Source organism: Chlamydotis macqueenii, chromosome 3 (genome assembly GCF_036417535.1).
Source record: "Chlamydotis macqueenii isolate bChlMac1 chromosome 3, bChlMac1.mat, whole genome shotgun sequence".
Classification (NCBI taxonomy): Eukaryota; Metazoa; Chordata; class Aves; order Otidiformes; family Otididae; genus Chlamydotis; species Chlamydotis macqueenii.
This window is the reverse complement of record NC_141558.1, coordinates 39,511,602-39,537,154: the sequence shown is the minus strand read 5'-3', so window position 1 is coordinate 39,537,154 and position 25,553 is coordinate 39,511,602. Positions and strand designations below refer to the sequence as shown.

At 44.7% G+C, this 25,553-nt stretch overlaps 1 protein-coding gene across 3 annotated transcripts; it reads left to right on the top strand.

Annotated features, from left to right (window-relative positions):
- Positions 1-6,814: 6,814 nt before the first annotated feature.
- On the top strand, positions 6,815-25,276 carry CNR1 (cannabinoid receptor 1). Of its 3 annotated transcripts, XM_086745788.1 has the most exons (3): positions 6,843-6,947; positions 7,720-7,823; positions 19,787-25,276. In XM_086745788.1, exon 3 carries the CDS (start codon positions 19,848-19,850, stop codon positions 21,267-21,269), a length of 1,422 nt encoding a protein of 473 aa, XP_086601914.1. In that variant the 5' UTR covers positions 6,843-6,947; positions 7,720-7,823; positions 19,787-19,847; the 3' UTR covers positions 21,270-25,276. The 3 variants fall into 3 exon arrangements, with proteins under 3 accessions (XP_086601913.1, XP_086601914.1, XP_086601915.1); XM_086745787.1 differs by lacking the exon at positions 7,720-7,823 and having other exon boundaries at positions 6,815-6,947; XM_086745789.1 differs by lacking the exons at positions 6,843-6,947; positions 7,720-7,823 and adding an exon at positions 7,196-7,243.
- The last annotated feature ends 277 nt before the right edge of the window (positions 25,277-25,553 follow it).

The following is a 25,553-nucleotide window of genomic DNA, read 5'->3' as shown; positions in this document are numbered from 1 at the left end:
AGGCTGTGTTTTCAGTTGGGCTTTGTTTGTTTATTTGTTGGTTTCTTTGCCATACTGATGAATGGTATCGATTTGCATCGCACAGAAGTTGCAGATACAATCTTATGCCTATTTCCATTAAATGCAACATTCAGAGCACCCAACGTCACTTGGAGACTTTCCTGACTTAGATGTCTCTGTATACTAGCAAAGGTAGAGTATGAGGAAAAAGCTTTGTCATCTTGTTTTTCTCAATTCCTTCCCTTCACCACACAGTTGTTTTGTTTATTTATTTATTTTAGGGACTTACTTTTTTATATATATTTTGCTATGCATATTTCTAATGAAAAGATGATGTGTCCTCATTACTGCTCTATTGCTCAACGATGAAAAAACGTGTTAACAAAGGAAAATGCTTTTCAGTCAGTTCATAATGTTCCCTGCTGTTCAACTGGGACTGTAAAGAGTATGGTTTAATGAAAGAAGGTGAGAAGGTGAAAAAAAAAAAACTAATGAGAGTGTTTCTCTGCATTGAAAGATTACTTAGGAGCAGCAGTGATTTCCTTTGTGTTAAAGAAATATAAAAATAGGGTTCAAAAGCAGCATCCCCAAGGTCAAAGAGGCCCATCCTCTCTAACACAGTATACTCACTCTCCTCCCCGACAACCTCCTTTTTCCACCTGGACCAGCATTTTGTAATTTTCAGATGGTGGAGAGAAAAGAAACTCATGTGCCTCAGCCAGCTTTCCGCTTTGAAGGAACATGCAAAAATGCAGTAGCAGGCACCTGATGCTGCATGCACCATTAAGAGAGCATTAACAGAGCAGCTCATGAACCCTTCCTTACCTAGAGCTACGGCCCCAGATTCAAACTCCCCAGAAAAAGAGACTCCAGAATGATGATCTCTAAGCTCATGAGATTACTGCCATTTGCTCCGGAGACTTGGGATGAAGAGTGAGTCAATACCAAGCCACGCTGAGCAGAGCACACAGTGCCGAATGGTTCAAAGCACAGAGCCAATTACAGTCGCTGAAGCCAGAAGGCGCCGCTCCGAACGGGGGCACAGTGTCACGGCTTCACACTGAACACAGCGGCTTCTTTTCCAGTGCGCTGGAGCTGAGACTTGAACATCAGAGAGAGAAGGAGAAAGGAAGGAGGAGGGGACAGTGGACTTCAGCCCAAAGAAGCGTTTCTAAGAGTCCTTCCCCAGATATCAGCAAATGTGTGACAGGCAACAGATGTCAGATAAGCAATTCCCCGCCTCTGAATCTGAGGAAGCCTTTGTTTTAAAACAGAGGTTTCTCCATAGCGAGTGCTCACCAATCTTCTGGCTCTTCTTCTTTTCTGTCATCTTTGTCAGGAGTTGGTGGAAGGGACATGATACAGCACAGTATCGCTGCCACCTGAGCAAAAGAAAAAAACCTTGTTAGCATCATGCAGTCCCACCCACAACAGATTAGGCAAAATATTACAAAAAGTCAATCTAGTAGAAGACGAAGCTCAAATGCGTTCTGTCTGGTATGGCTACTATCACCCCTCAGTAGTAAATGGAGAATTTTTTAAAAAATGTATGCATTCTTAACTGTTACATGTCTCTCTCCTCTTGTTAATTCACTGAGTTCATAACCTAAATTACACAGAACAGTGGCTAAATTGGTTCATCATTGCTCAACACCAATTTAAAAGGACAAAGCAAGACGCTGAAAAGAATAATATTTGGGGAACTGGATAGCTTCAGGGGATAGTTAATGACAGGATAGAGAGACCTGAACGCCTGCATCACCGGTTTTAATTTGGTTCTGGGGCAGTAGTGACACAAAGTCATTACCGCATGAGAGCTGCTCGTTTTCCTGCGTGAGATGAGCCAGTGGTCTCGGGCTGTTCCTAGCTGGTGGACATCTGTGTTACAAAAGCCAGCAGCGTATCTCCCATTCTCAGCGGCTGGCGGTGTTGAAAAGCCAAGGTCGGGCTTGGGGAAGGGGCAGAGCTACTGCCCCGCCTGAGCAACAGGCTGAAGGGTGCTAAAAGGACAGCCCAAAAGGAGGACACTGCCATGCCTCGCCAGTGACACAAAAGCGGCTGCCTGCCGGCAGCTCAACACTTTCACAAGAGACCAACATTTGACTAAATACAGAGATGGATAATTAGCAAAGCCCCTGGGTAACCCACTCACTTTCATGGATTCTGTCATTCCCTGGATTGTTTTTCCTTTAATTTGCTGGGTGGCAGTAAAGCTTCTCCTGGACAATAACATTTCTGATTGGGTTTTTATTGTTATTATTTGCAATGTGTTAGTGCCTGCAGGTCATAGCCAGGATTATGACTTTGTTGTGATAGGTGCTCACAAACCACCAGTAAGAGATGGTTCTCATTTGAATGACCTTATAGTTTAAATAGAAAAGCCCAACAGTGGTGAAATAAATGAGATACTATTATCCTCATTTTACAGTTGGGGAGCACCAGCACAGAAAGATGAACATCAGAAAGACCTGAGGTGCTGAGCTCCTGGAGCTCTTGCTGAACTTGGTGAACGTTGTGGGTGTTCAACACAACTGAAAAAAAGAGGCCAACGTCACGTAACAAGTGACGGGCAGAATAGGGACTTGGTGGGTCCCAACTCGACCTTGCTTGTTTGAGAGCTTGCAGGGAAAATGTAGAAAAGCTGAAAAAACATCTTGCCTTAAGAGCACTTGACCTCATGTCTGCTGCAGCAGCACCTGAACATGTCAGGTTCTCAGGCTCTGTGGTTTAGGAAGAGAAAGCTAGTGCAGGAAATGGTCAAGGTTTAAGGTCTTGTTTTTCAGCCTTTTCTTTTCCTTGTCCAGAGGAATTTCTATCATGGCCCTCAAGACATGCAGGAGCAGAACTGCATTTACGGTGAAGACCTTCAGCTTTTTCCAGAGATTTGATGACTGTGAAACAGTGGAAGGGCTTGTGTGCACTCACGGTGCTCACTGCTATCCAAGCAGCAAAGTCTCCTAAATCAGGCAGATAAAGATGAGCCTTCGGGACAAGCAGAGAGTCTTCTAAATTAGGAATGGGCATAGGACCAAATCTTGTTTCTCATTTTAAAATTATTTAATAAACTGCCATATAAACCCTGCAAAGACCCATTTGCCTGTGGGCAGGACACGGGATGAGAGTGTTAGAAGCCAGTGTACTCCCAAGTGCCTCTTGGGTGATCATTTCTGTCTTGTTTGATAGTTGTATCTATAGATGGATGAAGGGATAAAAGTGTGCAAAACTTCCAAGCCTGTAGCATGAGGTGGCAGCAGGAAATACTCTTGAAAGCAATGGGGAAATCTTGAAAGCAGCCAAGGGACTCCAGAAAGCAAGCAAAGCAAGTACTGAGGTGACCCAAGCACCTAACCTGACCATTGTATGGATTCTTGCTAAGTAAATCATCAAGTTCACTCATAAGGCACCTCTTATCAGCCTAAATAGATAAAGCGCATCATGGATGGAACACAACATTCATAAAGTGATGGACAAAGTTGACTTTTCATAAATATACACAAATACAAGTATTTGGAAAAAAAATCTGAGAGGGCAAAGAATTAGTAGAATGTGTGATTTAGAAAAAGCATAGAATTAGCTGGATTATCCCATCTGTCACCCCCTTTCCTTTTCTTCCAGAAATAAGAACTGAAGGAAATTCCATTTGCAATTGTACTGAGGGTGGCCAGCAAACACCTTACTGATGCACTGTTTTGAAATGTGTTAACTGGGAGCAACCAAAAGAAGAGAACTTCTGCTCAGGGGGTCCATGTCCACGCCCATCTTTTCCCTCAGATCACGTCTTTGTTATTGAATGGTTTTCTCTCCAGTGGCAGCAAGGCTTAAAGTGCGAGTAAAGACAAGACTGCAACTAGCCCTTCACTATTTGAAGTATTTTATAATTATACACTTTTAAAAGGCGGCCGTCAATGTGTTCTGGAATTCCATCATATGGCCGAGAGCCCAACAAAATTTGCTATTCTAGTTTCCTTAGGTGTTTAGGGTTTGAAATTTTGCTTCAATTCAGAATAGCTGAATTCTTTACCTCAAGAGAGTAGTGGAGAACATTAATTTCACATCAATGGAAGTACATGATTCAGCTTTTCAAATTTTGTATTATTTTATAAGATATAATATAAAATGAAATATTTTGAAACCAAAACTCATTTTGAAGGAAGAAACTGAAACATTTAGCTTGGAAATGTCAAAATGAGATGTTCCCACACTGTTGGAACATCCCTCCACCACTTACTCTTTTTTAAATGACATTTTCAGCGCAACCGACACAAGTTTGCAAAGCGTTTCAATCTTGACAGGGCTGCATTTTCCAGTGGAAAGCTGTTCTTTCAGAGGTTTTCCAACCAGCTCCGCTAGGAACAGGTGTCACAGGATCGCAACGACCTTCCCTTTGCCAAACTGCTAAATTAAAAACGAGATCCTGGAAAAGCGACTGGGGTGTGCAAGGCATGAGGGGTCACAGGACGCCCCATTGTGAAGAAGGTTGAGAACCTGGTGCTTGAATCACCTCTGTCTACCCATACATCTTGTCTCCTGTGGAACTGCTACGCCTGTGGGCTGAACTGGCAGTAGCAACAGTGGGGGATTTTAGGGGGAAAAAAAAAACCCTCAGTGTGTGGGCATGGCTACATGCTCAATGCTGCAATTTCCCTCTCTACCATCCGAGCTTAGAAGCGACAGAAATAAGGATTATCCTTAACTCCCAGTTCAGGATGGGGATCTTCAGCAAGCCATGGATGTGGAGGTGGAATGAGCGGTAACGTGTGCCCTTAAATTCCCTCTGTGGGCTGATTTTAGTCCGGCGATGTCCACTGGATGTGACTTGCCTTTGCTGAGAGGATGTGGCCCTTCGTGAATGTGGAAGAGCAGCTTAACCTGGTAGGTTCACACTAAAAGCAAAAGCATGCAATTCTTTCAAATAATTAAATGAAAAGTCTTAGTCCTCTGAGAAGGAGAAGTCAGTACTTTCCAAAATGCATAGCCAAAGAGAAATCTAATTTACTGCAGCGTTAAATAAAGTTCTTTTTACACACCACTACTTTCGAATGACGAAACAGACCGACTGACTAGTATCAGGAACTCAAGCTGGGCACAAATGAGTTAGTCTTTTTTTTTTCTTTTCCACTTTTCTCACAGGAATGCCTTTTGAAATTATCTCATTTCTTGTTAATTTAACGATTACCATCGTAAGGAGCCAGCGGTGGAAAAATACAGGCAGTAATTATGATCTCACAGACTCGCTGTGTGACTAGATGCAAGGAAAACACCGGATTGTGAGAATGGGTCTGCGCTCCTCAGCAGGTGCATTTCCCTGGATGGAGTCCTGAGATTTTGAGTGTCTCAGGCCTTAAGAAACCTTCAAGAGGAAGACTCACTCTCAGAGAGCAGGCACATCTCAGGTTGGGCACTCCTAAAAAATACAGCCATCCAAAATCTTTAACCCTCACTCATGAAGAGCTGAGTGCTTTTTTTTTTCTTGAGAAAAAAGGAATGGGGCATCTTCCTCCTCCACAGGTGGATGTGGTAGATGGACCAGTTAACATCTTTAGACACTATGTCAAATGATAAATATTTATCGTGTTCCTGTATTAATACATGTGAAGGCAAATACATATTTATGACACGGCAGAGGCAGAGGCACGTGGAGCAAAGCTGGATGGATATCACTGTCTTTAGAAACCGGCTGTTGAACAAAGCCCAGCTTTCCAGTTTTGCCTGTTGCCTGTCTGCCCCTCAGGGAGGTGAGGGATTCCCCAGTACTTCTGAGGGCCACCATGACGGCTCTGGTGTATGCCCCAAAATGCCCAAGGCAGGAATCAAGGATAGTGGGGGGGAAAAAAAAAAAAAAAAAAAGGAAATGAATGATGGCAACCAACTCCGGTGTTTCACTGGAAATACTGGCACAGGGAAGGGGCTGGGCCTTGAAGGTGCGCAGCCACGGCCTAAGGCCCAACGCCTGCCAACCCAGCCGGCCCCCCGGGCGGCACCAACCCCGAAGCCAGGGGGCGAGTGTTGGGCCTGTCCCCCCGGTCCCCACGCCACGCCACGCCAGTCGCACGCCTCAGGCCCTGGCGGGGCGGAGAGGACGGGAAACCGGGCCGGGCCCCGCGGCGGGGAGGCGCCGTCCGCCCCCGCGGGCCGGAGGAGGCGCTGCCTCCCGCATTGGCTCGAGGCCCCGCAGCCGCCGCCGCCCCCGCCGCTGCTCCCCCGCGCCCGGCGGGGCGCCGGCACGACGGGACCGGTCAGCGTCCATCGCCCACGGCCCCATCGCGGGGGTGGCGGGGCACGGCTCGAGCTGGACGGGGCCCGCTCTCCGCCGCCCGCCCCCTTCGGTGTCCCCCGGTGTCCCCATGTCCCCTCCCCCGGGGCGAAGTTTGGCGGCGGTCACCGCCGCCCGTCTCCCCCGTGCTGGGCGCCTCCGCCGCTGCCAAGGCCGGGACAAAAGGCAACGGTGACACGTGATGGGAGCCGGGCTTCATAAATGGAACCGGAGAGGGGCGGATGGTGGGGGGGGACGCGGCGGCGGCGTGTGCCGGAGCCGGGCCGGGCGCCCGGCAGCTCCCGCGCTGCCTCCCCGCGACGAGGCGGTGGTGGCGGTAGCGGAGGAGGAGGCGGAGGAGGAGGAGGGCCGGGGGCGGTGGCCTGGGGTGGGCGGTCGGGCGGGTGGCACATGGAGAGGCGGCGGCAGCAGCGGGGCGGCGGAGCCCGGTGAGCCGCCTGAGCCGGGCGAGCGAAGGCGGCGGTGGTCGGAGAGGAGGCGCCGAGGGGAGGGAAGAAGCTGGGGCTGGGGAGGGGTAGGGGGAGAAGTCTCCCACCTCCTCCTTCCCCTCGCCGGCACCGCCTCCTCGGCGCTCCCCAGTGCTGGGGTGCCCGGGCGGGGCGGCGCTCCCGCTCCCTGCCGGGGGTCGGCGCGGCCGGAGCAGGCGGGGGACGCGGCCAGTGCCGTGCGGAGGGTAAGGACAGCGCGGGGCGGGGGCGGGAGGCTGCAGGGGGTCCCGTCCCCCCTCCCCCGACCGTCGTCCCCCTCAAAGTTTGTTGGCGGCGGGGGGGGGGGAGGAGGGTCCCAGGGGGGATGACATCGCCTGCCCCGACGGCGGAACGGCCGGAGGGGAGCCGGCAGCCCGCGGGAGCGTCCCTCGCTGCGATCCAGGGCTGCGGAGGGGGCCGGGGGCAGCGAGGGTTTCGCCCCTGCCCCGGGCACGGCCCCGCGGCGTCGTTTCGGGCGGCTGGGGAGAGTTGGTGCCCCTAGGTGCGTGTTTTCCTTTCGTGATCGTGGCCGGAGGATGAGCGGGGACACGGGAGCCCGGCAGCGGGCGGAGGTGCGGGGGCTGGGGGCGTTACGGTGAACACGCGTCGGTGCTGCCGTGCGCCGGGCCGGCGCCTTCCCGCAGGACCTCGCCTGACACTGGAGGCGTCTCCGCTCGCCCGAACCCACGGGTAATTTGACTGCGGGTGGCGTCCAGCCCGCCTTCCCCCTTGCGCTTTTCCTCCCAAAAACTCTGCCGTTGAGGCTGTAAAGCGAAAAATCGGTGCGTGATTTTGTGCGCGATGGTGTTCCGCTGAAGGGGGTCACTTCGGCATCCAGCATCTTTGCGGTATCCCAGTAGGTTCTTCGGTCGGTGGGTTTGTTTTTTGTCTTGAAATTCGCAGGTCTGGGGGGGAAAGAGCAGCCAAAAGAGTGAGCTTTTTGAACTTCACGCAGTGTTTGTCATGTGAAATCTTCAGCTGTTGAGAAATAATTCTGGGTAACCAGATGGGCTTGTTTTAAATGGGCATCTTTTTGTCTCAAAGACGCCTGCACATCTCCATTGAGAACACCCCTGGACGAGGTAGGAGAGAGCTGTGTGTTACTGTGATTTCAGTTTTAAGTAAAATGGTGTCAGAAGATGAACTCCATAGTTTTCCTTCTTTCTCTGAAATTATCATCCGTGTTGTTTTCTGTATAGCAGCAAACGATCATATTAACAGTTTTGGCATATGTTGTCTTCTTTCAGAAGATAAAGGGACATATATAACATAGAGCCAGATAGCAAAATACTCCTTCTTGAGTCTCTACAAGTTTGGTTTTTTTTTAAAAAAAAAACCCTAGCGTGGCTTTTTTAACCTGTTAAAGGTGTAGTAATGTTTCTTTTTTTTTTCTCTCCTTAGATGTATCATCTTGTTTTCATTGTTATTGTTCACCTTTTCTTAAAGGAATATAGCCTTCTCTGCTGGGGGTGGCATTGCTGTTCACATGTACCAAAATCATGGGAAGGATCAGACTGATATTTAATATGATATTTAATAACAAAATGTGCAACATTGCAAAAATTACTTGGGTGTGCTTAATTCTTTTCGGATTACACCTCCTGTCAACTGCCAGCGTGGGTTTTCTTTTCTCAAGAAAGGAAGAAAACCTTGTGACTGTAGTAGGAATATTTATTATGCAGGCAGAGTTTATTAAATCAGCTGTAAAAGAAATGAAAGTAACATCTTTAAACAGTTTAGAAGATGAATATGTAATTACTGATTTGCTTGGGGTTAAAATTAGTTGTGTAGCAACGAGAAACAGCTTTGCTTTATTATCTATTGGTTGTTGGAATGAGAGGCAGAACCATTTCAATAAAAATATTTTAAAGCAAAATTGATAAAAGCAATAATTGTTTGACGGAGCCAGCAGGCATCTATTGCTGAGGGAAAGAAAAGTTGGCTAGGTAAAGAAATCGACTGTTTGCTGTGAATTTACCTGGTGGACCATTCGCTGCCACCAAAATGCGCAGTAATCAAATCACAATACCTAAAAAACTTAAGGTGCAGGTGAAAGCAGGTTATAGTATCGTGAGGATGAGCTGGTGGGCGCCTTTGATCTTGGCTGTTGTTCTTTGGTGAATTATGACAGCTCGGTTGCATAAAGGAGCCCATTAAGGGCTTTCACGCTCTGCTGAAGGAATGGCAGGTCTTAGCCCATGCAAGCCTTGTTCCCTTTCTCTGTTCACAGGTTTCTGACTGGCCAACAGAAGGTTAGAAATGAAATAACTATTTTTTCTTTTTAAGTTATTTCTGACTTTCAACCTTTAATGTGGATGTCCCAAAATACTTGCAGACTGTCATCCCGCTGGGAATTTTGGTGCTGACAGTGCTCTCCCGCTAGAGAGGGAGAGCTGCGATGGCTTTCCATTTCTATTGAGTAGAGGGTAGATGAGGAGATTAAGAGGCAAGGGAGAACACAAACCAATATATTCATTTAGTATTGCCCAGGATTTTTACAGATACGTTGCCATTCATGATTTTCCAGGTCTCGTGCACTGCCTTCTACTCACTTACTTTCTCCACTTCTGCATGTTGTAAGAGAAATTACCGTAACTTCTCCGATGCAAACTTTGTGACCTCTCTCTAGTCATGCAGTCAGCTACCTAGGCATCTGCAGAATTAATTTTTCTCGATGGTGATTGCTCTTCATTTCTGTGCAGATGTCTATGTTGGCTTTATCCGAGCCTTCTCCTGAAACAGTAAATGGTTTTAGATGTTTCACTAGAATTTCCCTAATAGTTTAGGCTATGTAAAACGCTGAATGTTCTACAAAACCACTCATCAACCACTTAAGTGAGAATTTGGAGATTTTTATTTTCTGTAGGAGCAAATTCACACAGTCTGCTGCTGATTTAAAATATGTACTGCGGGCGACCCTAACGCTGGGGTTTGGCCAAGTTCAAAGCAGCTGTGCAGATGGACACAGAAGACAGAAGGCAGAGGGAAATAGACCCTTTTAATCATAACAAGGCTGCTCTTGTTTTCCTATCTATAGTGGAAATGCATGCCAGCCCCTTATACTCAAAAGCAAGCTTGCAAATGTGCCAGAATAGACAGCAACAGCATTTGTTATTAATGCAAAGTTAAAAATGTGACAACCTGTCTTCTCAGTACTGCTCTTTACATCTCCATTTCTAGGCTGATGCCGTACTGCCGCAAGCAGTGCACATCCCATTGCTGACGGAGGGATAAGGATTTACCCCCAGAACTCAGGCTCTTTGAAAGTGCATGGCTTTGTTAATGATCGCTGAAACCAGCCACAACCTGTCCTTTTGAAATGGTTATAATGACTTATAAATCAATTTCTCGTTAGAAAGAACTTTTCTTTTTTTTTTTTTTCCTTTTTCCCGAAGATGCTGTTGTTGCCCATGAAAAATGATTGGGTTTGCAACATAAGGTTGGAGCACATTTTATTCTGCCATTTGTGCCTCATGCAAGGGCATTATGGTGATGCACACACCAAGCCCAGTTCTGCCTCTCTTCGGTAGGAACATCCTTTTTTGATCAAGCTACCAGTATCCAAATCACAGATGAAATAGATATTTCATTACTCTGTGTGTGTTAATATAACGTCACTCCTGACACTTTGGCTGGACTGTTGGTGAAACTGTATGTTTTATATGTTTCAGATGCTGTCTTGTTTGTGTAGATGAAGGCTAGATGGGATCAAATTGTACCTCATCCTGTGTTAACCTGTTTTATGGCAGTTGTACGTTCTTCTTAAGAAAGGCGTGTTTAGTCACTACAAAGTACTGAGTTCTGTAGGAAATACTGTCTGTTCCTTTTCAGCCCTCACTGGAATCATTTTCATATTGCTGCATTTTAGGAACAGAATCATAGAATCATAGAATAGGTTGGGTTGGAAGGGACCTTTAATGGTCACTTCGTCCAACCGCCCTGCAAGGAGCAGGGACATCTCCAACCAGATCAGGTTGCTCAGAGCCCCATCCAACCTGGCCTTGAATATTTCCAGGGATGGGGCATCTACCCCCTGAAACCTTCCAAAGTTTGTGCTTCGGGGTCTCCCACCCTCCTATTGTGGTGAATGTATGAAAACTGCTCTTAGAAATTATTGTTTTAGCCAATTCTGCCTCTGTTTAAAACAGTACAATACTGGAGTCCAGACTATGCCTGTGCCTGGAAAATAAGGTGGAATAGGTTTGGAGTGTGTATATAGGTACCTATATGTATATATACATGCAAAATAATTTTTACAGGATCTCCGTGATAGATGTACTTATTTTGAGTTCTTGTTTTTCCCCAGGAAGGCTGTGTATGGGGGAGTTCAAAAAGATACTTAGCACTCATCTTGTCTATATTTTTTTGTACCTACATTTCTAGCCTGCCTGCTTGTCCTCTGGCACCGGGAATTTGAGTTTACGTGTGACAGATACTACTGCAGCATTTGTGAGACTTTAGTTGTTCCTTTGGGCATGTGTATGTGTCTTGTTTATGTCTATCTGTAAGTTTATGCGTAGAAATGTATATACACACATACACAAATAGAAAGTCATAACTCATCCCTCAGTATCTTTTTAACTATTTCTCCAAATCTGATGCAGTATTGGTTGGAGTCTCTCGGCAATTTGTTGTTCTGGCTACTTGGGTATCAGATTCTACTGTAATCCTTTCGCACTTCTCTTCTCTCCCTCTCTCCTTCTTTTAAAAAAGAAAAGCATCTGCATATTTCGAAGACATGCGCCATTGCCAAGCAATCTGGTGTAGTAGCTTAATATGCTGGCAAATAATTTCACAAGTTGTTTGTGTGTGTGAAGGCAGTATATTTGAATATCATTATATTCTGGATGTAGCTATGAAGAGAGTTATCTGAGCTTATTTAAATTTTATGAAAGGCCAGACAGCTCCAGAAATGAAAGAATGTTTTACATTTTTTAATTGGAGTGCATATTTTCATCCTTCGCTAATGCTGATGGTGTGGGACATCACATTTAACAAAAGCCTTTCTGTCCTAGCTTCTGAGCACTGCCAATACTTGGTGGCGTAGTAACCATTTTTGGGAGAAGCAGACTCCTGGGGACTGAGGTAGAAGGGATATTTGTAGTGTGTCGCTGACATTCTGTGCACTAACTTTCTGCCATTGCCTGTAAACCCCTCTTCCCTTTTCCCCTTTCGATGTGTTCATCCGCTGTATGGGTCACTCACTGGCTCCATGTGAGCGCTCTCTCTTCCTTTCCACCTCTGAGGTCCGTATCCTGTATTTCATTTTCCTTAAGCAGTGTGATTTTTATTAAAGTCCCTGGCTAGGTTTGCTCAACTGATCTCTCCTGGGTGTCCCCAGTTCGGTCCCATGTGTCAGTGCTGTTCTTTTCTGTGACCTTACCAAGGATGGCTTCTCAGAGCCCTTTCTGTCTTCCTTTGCCGTTTGAATACAGATCAGAAATGGACTTTAGAAAGAGCAAGTCATTGCCTGCAGAGCAGTGGATCTGTTCTTTCTTTATGGTGAGATCTGAAAACCCCACTAGCTATATCCTTCAGCTTATGGAGATGTCTCTGAAGTTCGCGTAGCTCAGAAAAGGAGAGAGGTTTTATCTCGTGAGTTTTCTCCTTCACCAGATCTGCTTTCTCCAAGCTAATCATGAAGGCAATTCTTCTCTTCCCCTAAAATCTGCATCCTTGCCTCCCACGGGCTCCTTCCACTTGGATCTTCTTTTACCTTTCCCTAGTTTGCTCCCATCTCACCTGGAGACGTCCTTTTCCCTCTATGAGGACAGTAGTTATCCCTCCTCCCAGTCCCCTTCACGCCCATCACTTGACCTGCATTACCTTTGCTCTCAGCATCTCCGCACTATCTCACAAAGTCTTTGATTGAAACTTGTTACTGCCGGAGTTTGTGGCAGGGGAAGGAGGAGGCACGCACGCACCCTGTGCGGTTTATGAGAGTTCTCCCTGGAGCCTGATGTTTCTGCTATCTTTCTGTCTCTAATCCTTATTCTTTTAATAAAGTTCAGTAATATTTTCTGCTGCAACAAATTCTTGGTTTTTTTTTTTTCTGCTCTGGCCATTACATGGAAGCTGTTTTCTTGGAGTGGTAATGTTTTTTTTTTTCCTAACAAATACGATTTTTCCCCAGTTTCATCCTCTAGATGTTACGTTCTTCTGAAGACCTTTAGCATTTAGCATCCAGTGGAGCTTGGGTCTTTTATGTCCTCCTCTGCTCTTTCAGATAACTCCAGCTACACGTTGTGTGCGAAGCTGCTGTCTTTTTTAGGTAGTGTTCAGCCCCCGTCTCTTTTGCACCTGGCTGGGCTTCTCTGTCTCCATTTAACATTTATGTCAATTCTGCTCAGTGGTAATAAGTGCCTGCACCTTTTGGCATTAGAGAATGGATAGAAAAGAGGCTGGAAATGAAGCAATTTCTGTTGGAATATTGAAATCCAAGATAAACCCTTCTGTGAAAAAGAAGTAGTTTGGGAGTTCAAAACTGAGCAGCTTAATGAATTCTTTTCCATTTTCTTTAAAATGTAAATACCACGGCATTGTATCAAACTCTTCGTATCACCTATTCATTCTGCTTTACTGGGAGATGGGTCCCTAAACTGAAGCTGGTTTTAAGCAAGTACCAGATCACCCTTGCTTCACTGTTTCCCTCTCATCTGAGCCTTTCATTCTTCAGCAAGCCCCTTCATTCTTTCCCAAAACTCTGTCTTTAGGTGAAACTAAGATATGTAAAGTCTTAAAATCTCACATTGTGTTAAGATAGGCACCTCCGCCTTCCCTCCTTTCTCCCAAAAGCCAGGCGGACCAGGTAGCTGTAGTTTCCCATTAATGTCACCCTGAAGATCCCCTTGCAGGTTGGTGACCTCAGTACTTCGCCTTGTCTCCGACTTGGTGGGAAATGTGTGTGTAGGAGGCTGTATTTCACCAGCTGAGGGGTTTCAGGTGACCTGAGGAGCTCTGGAGGTTTTTCAGAGGCAGATGGGGCAGCTGTCCCCGCTCTTCTCCCTGCGCCTGGGTGGGATGTGGGAGACACGTTGTTGGTTTGCTGAATTCAGAGGAAGGGCTTCAAGCTAAGCCTCTCACCTGCCAGGCGTGCACCCGGCCTGCTGGAATATCAGTTACTGCCTCTTATTTCCTGATGATACGACGTGGAACAAATCGAGCAGTTTAGAGGCGGGCAGCAGAACAGAGAGGTTGCCAGCATGCTCACCCGGCTCGTAGGTGTGGAAAGTTCGAGTCCTTTGCCTGCACCAGGCAGAGCAGGATTCCAACTCCACTTTTGAAACTCTCTAATCTTAGATGCATCTGTGTGCCCTGGCTGTTTGGGGGATATGGCACAGCCGCTTTTTCCCTGTGCCTGCAAGCCACCTGTGCTAAAACTGGTACACGCATCTCATCAACAAAACTTTGGAGGGAGGAAATAATGTTATTTCTTTTCAAAACATCGTCAGTCACTGATTAACGCTCCATTTCCCCCCGTGTTTTGTTTTTGTCATTCAGATTGTCAGCTGCTGGACACTGAGGGGTGTCATGTTGGGGCAGTTTGTCCCGAACTTAGAACAATCCAGCCCCAAGCCTGCTAGTGTGCAAACAGTATGTTAATTAACATAGAGAACCATGTAGCTTGTGGTTTCTTGCTAATTAAGGTTCAACTTGCAGCAGGTATCATCATGTTACTTAAGAACAAAACCGGGTTCAGTATGCATGCCCTAGTTTACCCCATAGCTGATAGTGCCTTGCTGTAACTAGAAGATAGCATCCCTCATTTGTTCCTCTCCTGGCTTCAGTGCTCCTTCCCCATCCCTCACGCAGAGAAAATTCCCACTGAAGTGAATACAAGTTTTCTCGAATTAGGAATGACAGCATATTTGCCATTTATAGCCTAGGAGTAGCAGTGTTGGAGATGGAGTAGTAAAACAGTAAATAGGATAGGGGTAACATTGCTTTCACATTCTCATCAACATGTTTTTTTTTTCTTTCTTGGTGTTACTGAGTCTTAGAGTGCCATTCCTCAGACTGTGCATTTCTTTCTCCAAGGCTTAGAAACCTTGTTCTGTCCTCGAAGCAGTATTGTTCATCGCTATATGGGATAAGGTAATGATTAGCCATATAAATTTTCATTTTATAGGACAGTTCTAATTCCTGGAGGCCAACAGTTACTATGGTAGATCTCATTTCTCACACTTTTTCAGCTGACTACACACACGTATAAATTATTGCTGTTTCTCTTGTGGTAGTACTTTTGGATCCGGTTTGGTAGGAGTCCCAGTGTACTGGATGCTATGCAAACTTATTGGAGGATAAAGCCCTCTGAAGGGCTTACAAGCCTTACAAAGCGTAAGCAAGGAGAATGCATTTCCATATTTTTGTGCATTCAAAAACTATGTTTCAATTATACCTACTTGTCCTTTAGCCTGTTCTTAATTAGCTGTGGGTATCATAGAAGAAATGTATAGACATGGAGATCAAAATATTTTCTAAAATAGAAGCTGGGAAGGTTTGATTGTGGATTTCCCTTTCTTGTTTTTGATTCCTTTTCTTGCCACATCAACATTTTTGCAGTTATCAGTAGTATCATTGTATTGCTCATAATTACTTTCCAAGGAAGAACGCAAATATTCACTGTTTCTATTCAGGCTATTAAAATTGCTCTATCAATCATCCTGGTTTGAAAATTATAATAAATTCAGCCCTTTTTTTAGACAATGATAACAACTTTCCAGCCCTCTTCCTCCCCTAGGACACCAGGAAAAGATAGGTAATGGCATTTTAATGAAGTCCCATTCTTGCTCCCCAAGTGAACTGGTCCTATGGACCAATGAGAAGTCCAGAGGAGGTATAATTCTCCCTGTTGTCCAAGATGAGTTACCTACCTTTTACATATTATACATTTTATATTTTACCTAACGGCTCTTTATGTTCTGATAGCATCCAAGCTTCTCCTAAGGCTATATGTAACCACACCGTGGAGAGCAGACTTGCCTCCTCAACTTTTCACTAATTCTTTCACTTTGAGGGCAAAGCCATGTGAAGCTGCGTCTTCAACTTCAACTGATTAACACTTGATATGTTTGAACCCCGGTAAAACAGACTGGGAAAAAAAAGGGGATGGAGGAAATTAAAGCCAGGGCTCTGCAGACAGCTGAGCGGTGTGTTTGTAAAAGCCACTCCATCTAGTGGCAGTTGCTTTGCACGGCTGGTCTGGCCAGTGCCCATCAACAACTGACAGTTGATGGGAGAAAAGTCTAAAATGGTGTTGTTATGGGTCTTCTGGTTTTGGTCTTCAAGATAAAAGATGCTGAAAATTTTTATCTGTTGTTTAACCCTTATCCATAATCATAATTCATTACTTACTGTGAATTGCTGCATGCAGTCATGGAAATACACCAAAACTTTTGAGTGCTGGTGTCAATGCGGGCTCTTCCTCATCTTTAATCAATGTTTCGGTTCTGTTTGAGGTAGTAGAGCTCACTCATTTTAGGAAGGGATGAAGCTGAGAGCTTTGGTGATTCAAAGGCTCCGTTGGAAGAGCAGCTTTCGGCAGGACAGGGATGCTCTCCCTCAGTGCCACCCTGCACATGAGGGGACCTTGCTGTGGCACACTGCCATCACCCCAGCCCCGTCTGGAGAGGAGGGATCTGTGCAGAGGACCCTTGCCCAGTAGAGAGGCTGTGAGAAGACTCCCAGAGTATTTCACGTAGAGATATTAATGGGTCTCAGGCAATATGGGTTTGGGTTGCGGTGAAGCCAACTGCAAAGAGCAGCATCCTGTTCTTATGAGCAGTGCCTCCTCACTGTTCCAGGTCTAGCCAGAAGAGCTCAGGGCTAAAATTTATGTGACACTGGCACATCCACCTGACCAAAGGAAAAGACCAGGAACCAGACCACTGCTTCTGCCATCAGCTTTTCAGATGATGTCAAATCATGCAACACTTCCGACTGTGTTGTGGACTCTTCTGATAACCTCAGTGCCAATGGTCCAGTCTTGTTTTCACTAGGCAGCCATGGAAAACTTTCAGCACATTTCAGTATTGTAGCTTATGCCAGGGCAAGCTAGTATCTAAATTAAAATAAACAAAATTTCAGTAAAGTGCAATTCCAGATCAGGCAAATGGCTGTTTTACTGCAACTTTAATAAAAATCAACTGCTACTTGAATAGGTACGTGCACACATACTGCTAGAAATTTCCAATTATGATATTCCCAGCAGCAAACAAAAACAAAATTAATGTCAGCTGCATCCCCCAAAGCCTAAACTACACTGCTAATGAACTCCCAAGTACTCTCAAAGAAAACTCTCTTTGCAGAGACAATAAGGTGGAAATTACTGTAATAATCTCAATGTAAAAATACAGAGGGAAAAAAAAATCATTGAAATTCAGAGTAAGGCTTGCCTGTCCTGATCCCATTAACCATGTTGTTAGCACAGCACATGCATGCATAGTGATATTGTTGCAGAACTCACTGCCACCTTCAAAGGAGCACGCAGGACTTCGTGTTCTTTCATTTGTATTTCAAACAAAGGTAGGAGTTGCACGGTGGCTTGCACCTTATTCCGAGGAAGCCTACGTCTAACGTGACTCCAGCAGGGACTAGCTACCTGGTAACAATTTGTTTGTCTTGTCTAGCAGAAGTGCTCAGTTGCATACGATTTTTGAACCTTTCCTGAAATGTAATCATCTTGACATGGGGCTGTGGCTTTAATTGTTAAAGTGGTTGTCTGTCTTCTGTCAGCAATAAGCTGGAATAACAATACCACAGCCATCTTTACATGTTTACAGAACTACTTGATTTATTTAAATTTTTGAGAGGTAGTTTTCAAATGAATAACACGTTCTTCACTTCTGGTTTTAAACTGATGATACAATGCCAAGTTTAAAGTTGCCACACTTCACCCAAAACAGATTTGTCAGTTGTCAACAGGGTCATCTTTGCAATGTGTTAACATCTGCAAATTCTGCTAGGAACAGCTGTAAAGCACCTTCTGGAAGAAAAGTACCTTATGTATTAGATTATTGCTGTTCATTTTTAATGTGTGCTTCAGTGACATTTCCCTACCTCACTGCTCAAACTCTCTAAATTCATTAATGTATTTTAAGATCGTTTGTCTAATATGCTGTTATTTGCTGAGCAACAATGTCTGTAAAAGCTGACACAGCAAGTGAGTTAAACTTATCCCAGTAAGGATTGTTTATACTCCTTGTTTGCCGCACTGAAGTTGCAGTGCCTTCTGGAGGTCTGGGTCCATATATTTCCTTTAACACTCGGCGTTCAGACCTGCTGAATCAAACTGAAAACTTTGAACCGTGGAAAAAGTCTTGAGTGTTCAGATGCCATGTGTAAGTGTGGTATAAATACCAGCTAAGTGATCTCTGCTGCTTTTGAAAGTGCTGGTTTTAAGTGCTAGTATTGTTGCAGAAAGGAATCCTTTTCTTCTTTCTTTTCATTTTCATGGGAAAACTGAGCTGTGGTATCTACTGCACAAGTCGCCTCTTTAGGAGTTGAGGTGATCCATGCTCTGGGTTTTGGCAGATCATGTCTCGTGGCCTTTCTGGCTGTTTGTTGTCAGTTGTGTAACATGAACAGGTTAAGTTGGTACAAGCCTATATATGGCATCTGGGATTTCTAGGGTGTCACAAACAATTTTCTCCATTCTAAATGCATGAAAAAGCTCAATTTTGCTCCTGTTGCTGATGTAATGATCGAGATGTCCCGTAGCAGATGTGGAATAGCTGTAGCACACCGAAGCTGTGATTCTGGCTCTTGTTCATTTTCAGATCACTCTCAGCCACTCTGGTAGTGGAAGGGGACCCTAAAACAGATATTCAGTGCATGTTCAAGGCAAGTTATACAGGCAAAGTTCTGTAAAGGAGCACAGCATAAGAAGAGCTGTAAGACCTGTCTTACATGTTGATGCATGTAAGATGCTCATGGAGGTGCTGTCCCAAGGGTATCCTGACCAGGAGTTACACTCTGCAATTAATCACCATCCAAAAGCAAAGGCATAATAGAACTCAGACACCACTTGCTACCTGGGGACCTTCTGCTGGGCTTCCCATTTATGAGAGAACAGAATGTTTTTGACTTGTCCTTAGTGGGACAAGTTACATTTCCATGCTTCTTACAGGAGCAGTGGCTCCCTGGTCCCTTCTGCCTGGAGTTTTGGCCAGAGCTGCACTCTGACCCAAACTTGGTGCCATGTTTTTCTAGGCAAGCGTGAACTGCCCTGATTGAGGCTTCTGATCTACATAGATGCACTGATCACTGATGAACTCACTAACTCAGAAGTGCTGGTCACCTTTCCTGAAACTGTGGACAGGGCTGGGTAACAACCCAGCTCCCCCCTGGACTCCAAACATCCCAATTGCCTTGGTTTGCTTAGCAGAAGGAAGGAACAAAGTAATGAAGCTACTTCCAGATCCCTACATTTGTAGATGAAAAACCTTGCTAATAACAAATTCAGGATGTTAGTAGACCTCAGATTGCTGTAACAGGGTAATGTGAATGTACAGGCATACTGAGCAAACTGTGAAATGTATAGTGCATGGCTCTTTCCCCATTCCCTCTCTATTGTCAGGTTTTCAAAACCCTCGGTGCCTTTTGAAAGAAAAGCAATGAAGGTGATGATTCAGTTTAGTGCTGCTCCTGCAGTGGCAGTTGGTATTATCTAAATGAAGCAAGCCCGAGGAATATTGGTCTGCAAGGTGCTTTGCAATCAGAAACCAAGTTCAGATCTCAAGAGAAATATCTTTCTGGTGGAGCAGCTTGGAAAGTTTTGATGAGAAATTAAAATTACTTTTCTGTGGATCACTCAATTTGTTGCGCCTCTGGTTTTTCGTCACTTCTTAGTGTAATTCAGTTTTAGTGAAATCTAGGTGATTTCTTTCGAAGTGCTAGACTCACCCTGAGTCCCACAGGTGACAAAGGCTAGACCTGCACTGAACACAAGAGAAAGGTCAATTTTGTTTGACACAGTTCAACTAAGTTGTTTATGGAGTTTGTCTCCCTGTTTATCTTAATGAAGTCTGATCTTTTCCCCTTCTAGGATTTCCTCCGATGCGTTTTTCCCTCCCCCAAGTTTCTCTGAAACCAACAAGCCTGGGGTTATGAAGTCAATCCTAGATGGCCTCGCAGATACAACTTTCAGAACAATCACAACAGATCTCCTTTTTGTGGGCTCCAATGATATCCAGTACGAAAACATGAAAGGCGACATGGCATCCAAGCTGGGATACTACCCCCAGAAGTTCCCTCTCTCTTCCTTCAGGGGTGATCCTTTCCAAGAAAAAATGACTGCAGGAGATGATCCCCTGTTGAGCATTATTCCCTCAGATCAGGTCAACATCACAGAGTTTTACAACAAGTCTCTGTCCACTTTTAAGGAGAATGAGGAGAACATACAGTGTGGGGAGAACTTCATGGATATGGAGTGCTTTATGATCTTGAACCCCAGCCAGCAGCTGGCCATCGCGGTGTTGTCGCTCACCCTGGGCACCTTCACAGTCCTAGAGAACCTCCTCGTCCTGTGTGTCATCCTCCACTCCCGAAGCCTCCGGTGTAGACCTTCTTACCATTTCATCGGCAGCCTGGCTGTGGCAGACCTCCTGGGCAGCGTAATTTTTGTCTACAGTTTTGTGGATTTCCATGTTTTCCACCGGAAGGACAGTCCCAATGTCTTCTTGTTCAAACTGGGTGGAGTTACAGCCTCCTTCACCGCCTCTGTAGGCAGCCTTTTCCTCACGGCAATAGACCGGTACATATCTATACACAGGCCGTTAGCTTACAAAAGGATTGTTACCCGACCAAAGGCTGTCGTAGCGTTTTGTGTCATGTGGACCATCGCTATTGTAATAGCTGTTCTGCCTCTGCTCGGCTGGAACTGCAAAAAGCTCAACTCTGTCTGTTCAGACATATTCCCTCTCATCGACGAGACATACCTGATGTTCTGGATCGGGGTCACCAGCGTCCTCTTGCTGTTCATTGTCTATGCCTACATGTACATACTGTGGAAGGCTCACAGCCACGCTGTTCGCATGATTCAGCGGGGCACGCAGAAAAGCATAATCATTCAGTCTACGGAGGATGGTAAGGTACAGATCACTAGGCCTGATCAAACTCGTATGGATATCAGGTTAGCCAAAACCTTGGTCCTAATCCTAGTCGTTTTAATCATATGCTGGGGTCCTCTCCTCGCCATCATGGTGTATGATGTCTTTGGAAAAATGAATAAGCTCATCAAGACTATCTTTGCCTTCTGTAGCATGCTCTGTTTGCTCAATTCAACAGTGAATCCCATCATCTACGCTCTGAGGAGCAAGGACTTGCGACACGCCTTCCGCAGCATGTTCCCCACCTGCGAAGGAACCGCGCAGCCCCTCGATAACAGCATGGAGTCTGACTGCCAGCACAAACACGCCAACAACGCGGGGAACGTGCACAGGGCTGCCGAGAGCTGCATTAAGAGCACAGTTAAGATTGCCAAAGTTACCATGTCTGTCTCCACAGACACGACTGCTGAAGCGTTGTAAGTCAGAGACTTCTCAGCGTTGTGAGAGAAGGAGTTAGTTTAAAAAAAAAATAAATAAAAAAAAAAAAACAGAAAACCAAACCCGTGACTTAACGTGTTTGTACCCTCCTGTAATACTTTTTTGGTTTGTCACTGTAAGCTGAGCAATTATTGTGTTAAGAGCATTACCATCAGCCAGTTCTTCAGGTTTTACAATTAGGGATTCAAGCTAAATTTTCAAAAGTTTTTTTCTCAGAAAGTGTTTACTGAATAATACTAAATTTCCTGAAAGAGCACAGAGAAAATAGCAGGTTAGCAATGGTTCCTTTTAAGGGTGTGAAGAAAAATTGTGAAACCTAATTGAAAACTAATGCATCCTAAACCAGTACCATCAAATAAGAAAAAGAAAACCTTGTAATCATGCTGTTCATTTAAATGTGAAGTGTATTTCATGTCTGTAAGTAATAGGAGTTTTTGATTTTTTCCAAAAGCGGCAGTGCTGAATTTTAGAGGTTTTGTAAAACGTGTCGTGTCCTGTGATTTGTACGCTGTTTTATTATGTGTTATTGATATTTGTCTGATTAAACAAAGTGATAAGGTAGACTTCCGTGGAAATAATGTGAAACGTGATATGTAAACCCCATTGAAAACACTTACTGTATTTGAAGAATTCCTATGAGCTATTTTGGAAATTTTACACTTTAGTGGTCTTCTGTGGACTTAGAGGAGAGGCTTTGTGTTCTTCTACTAAAATTATTTCCCCACTACCTTTTACTTTCACATGCATACGAGAGTAACAGCAACAAAGGAATAGAGGAGGAGTGTAAGAGAGGAATGCACTGGTTCAGACTTTTAAATACCACTGCGTTTATCCAGAAGGACGTTTATAGTTGTACAGACTGTCGCCCTGCTCTGGGGCGTTGGCGTGAATACAAACACTGAAAAGCGAAGGTCCCGGATATTGGCTCCTTTAATGGGCAGCTGGTTTTAAGCCACGTGCTGGTGCTGGACCACTGAAGACAGCATGTGTCAGACTCCATGTGCGATGTTATCACTGTGCAGTCGATGTATACTTGAACTGTGTCGCGTTCCTGTATCCCAGGTTTAAGCAGATTCAGAGCCTGAGATGCCAAACTCCCGTCTTCACTAAAAGAGGAGGAAATATTGTCAGACTTAGACATTTTCTTATTGTGTGAGCGTGTATATAAATAAATATCTCTGTGTGCGTACGTGTGTGTGCGCGTGTGCGTGTGTAAGCGTACTAATCTGTGTGAGTCATGGTAGCATAACTAAGATAGGACACTATGACCAAATGTAAACTGTATTTCTTGTTGCACGCTTTGCACACGAATTCTGTTTCTAAAATTGAGTTCTTCCAACTGATTACTGATGAAAGTACCGTATTAAGAACATCCAGATCCACTCGAGAGGTGTATCCATGTGCTAGAGAAAAGCCACCTTTCGGCTGTACTTGAGGATAAGGGGAAACGAGAGGTAGAGCGTGGCATGAGCCCGCACTGACAACTGCAGCGGTCGATGGTGTTCCTGAAAAATGAGAAAGCCAGAAATATATGATAGCTTGTTTTAAGACCGTCAGTATTCAAATCTGATTGCTCACTGTGAAACCAGGATACAGATGACATGGTTTGACACTATCGGCTTTGAGGAAGAATATTGAAGGAAAGAATACTGAAGGAAAATGACACCTCTGTTCCCTGGTGGGATGGTTTCTGCAGCCTGGGACTTTCATAAGGAGCACATTACCAGATAGTCTTTGAGGCATGGATTTTCTGGAATTCTGTTCTGAATCAGACGGTACAGGGTCCTCTTCTCTGCTGCCTTGGTTTTTTGGACCGTTTCCTCACCCTTCTTCTGGCTGATTTCTGCCAAAATAGCTGCAAAGGCGGCTTCGCCTGTTAGCTGCCTGATGTTTGTCGCAACAGAGGTGACTCCTTTGGTGGCCCTGGCCGAGCAGAGCCAGGTCCATGCTGCCCTGCCGCCTTGGGGTTTGGTAGGGAGAGAGAAGGGGATGGCAGCCCAGGGTTTCTGTCTGCTGTGGTGTCCCTGTGCTGTTTCTCATACCTCAGAGCAGGCCAGAGCAGCCAGTAGTGCAAACGGCTTGGCCAATTTCAGCCAGTGGCTCTGCGGAAGCATTAAGAGGCCCCCTTGGCGAGGGACAGCACATTTTAAAGATCTCATCATGTGAGGTGCTGAGCAGCAGCTGGAAGAGTCTGGAGTACTTTTGTCCTCCACCTTCCTCACCTGCAGCTTACCTGGGTGATAGGACAGGGCACCAGGCTCTGGAGGGGACGAGTCCTCTTTCTGAAAGATCTTTCTCATAGCTAGGTCTAGTCCATCGTAGAGCAGTCCTCTTGGAGCAGGGAGGGGGAGAAAGCTCATTTGAAGTGTAAAGGTATTTTAAGAGCCATTTTTGAAACTGTCTTCTTGTGAATTAAATGCAAACTTCGTGGACTTGTGTTGTGCATTCAAGTTCTAAATTTTACGTGATAAATCATGGGACAATGGGGCTGTCTTGGCACTTAACTTGGTGCTTACTGATATAATAAGAAATCGCATCCTGTGAAACGTCTATCATCAGTATCTTCATTTGCATAATGAGTTTTTCTAAAGCTCTGGGAACTGTGTCGGTTCACTTAGAACCATTTATTAAAGAGGTGGCAACAATTTCCCTACACATTGCGCACTAAGTAGAACTACTCTTTTCATTAGAAAAACCTGCTGCCGTTCCAAGATAAGCTGTACTTAAACTTCAGCTTTAGGTATGCCTAATTTGCAGTTGCCTACCTTCACCTAGTCATAGCACAGCCAAACAACACTGTGTTCCACGGCCACCCGCACCGTCATCATCAACCAACCAACAATAGTTGCAGTTATGTATACGTACCGACTCCAAGTGTCACGTATCTACCGAGAAGACCATCTATGTCACATGTGTGCAGAGTTAGATTCTCAACAGTCTAATTGTATATTTGTATAGTATAATCTCCTTGATGCTGTGCAATCACTATCCACATCTTCTTGCACTGGCCTTTCGATGAAAATTTTAGTGTGTCTGTTGTGAGACAGACAGCGCATTTTACCTGCTGTTGTTGGGCTGAATGTATGTAAATACGTGAAAAATTTAAAAAAAAAAAAAGTCGTCTGTACAAGCAGTGGCCTAAAAAGTCTGTAATTGTAGACCAGGACAATTGTTGACGTTGCTGTGACATCTCAAATACTACCTTTGAATAAGCTGTTTACAGGGTCTCTTGGGATGCTGTGTTTCATAGTGAAAGGGAAATCTTTCCTTGTGATAATATGAGGTAAAGAAATTGGATTACCTGAGCTTTTTACTTCCAGTGTTTCAAAGTGGAGAACATAACTCTTTATTGTCTGTAAATCTAACATTATTACTTCCTCTTAGAAGAATATTGTATCATTAGATGTTTGTTTGAGCTGGTAACATCCTTGCAACTGCTGCAATATTTTTCATTAGCAACCTGTATAATAGTTTGTACACAAGTACTGTTCAGATTGTCATGAAAAGTAGCTTTGACCATTTACTTACCAGTAGCAGAATAGTATTTCTGTAAGGTTTCCAGTGTATTCCTACCATATCATATTTTATTTCTATAATGTAATTAAACTGTTATTTATTCAAGGAGAAAAAGTATTCCTCTACTCTTTTTGTTTTCCGAATTTTCAGATAACCGAGGAAGCCACGTGATGATGCTGCCTCATCCCACAATCTGGTGCTCTACGTTTTGTTTATAAGTTTGTCTGTCAGATTCTGAAACAACTGCTTAAACAACTTGACAACAGGTTGTCAAGCCTTGTGGGTTTTAATTGTACGTTGATATGTTTGAAGGAGGAGGTAGATTATATATTTTATATTTGTGTATTCAGTACTATGGAGACAAGAGAGAAATGACATAGTTAAAACTGAATCTCCTGTTTTCGTTATGTAGGCAATTTCCCCTTTCCTCTGTATTAGCCAAAATGCAATAAATCTCTTTTGCCTTCCTCAGATGCATATGTTTGCACATAGATGTCACATTAAGACAAACCCATATACTTCAGAAAAACAAAACACAAAAGAGCAGAAGAAAGGCATACAAACTAAAACGGTGCTGCCAACAGCAACAACGACCTACATTAATTATTGGTAGTCATAAATGTAATCAAAGACTTGAGACAAACAAAAAGTTACTCTGATTTTGGCCAGTGCCAGTGGGGACAGAGTTAAGGGTGTGGGGGGTGGGGGGATGATGAAGTGGTCCCAAAAGGGATGCGCAAAAGCTGGGCA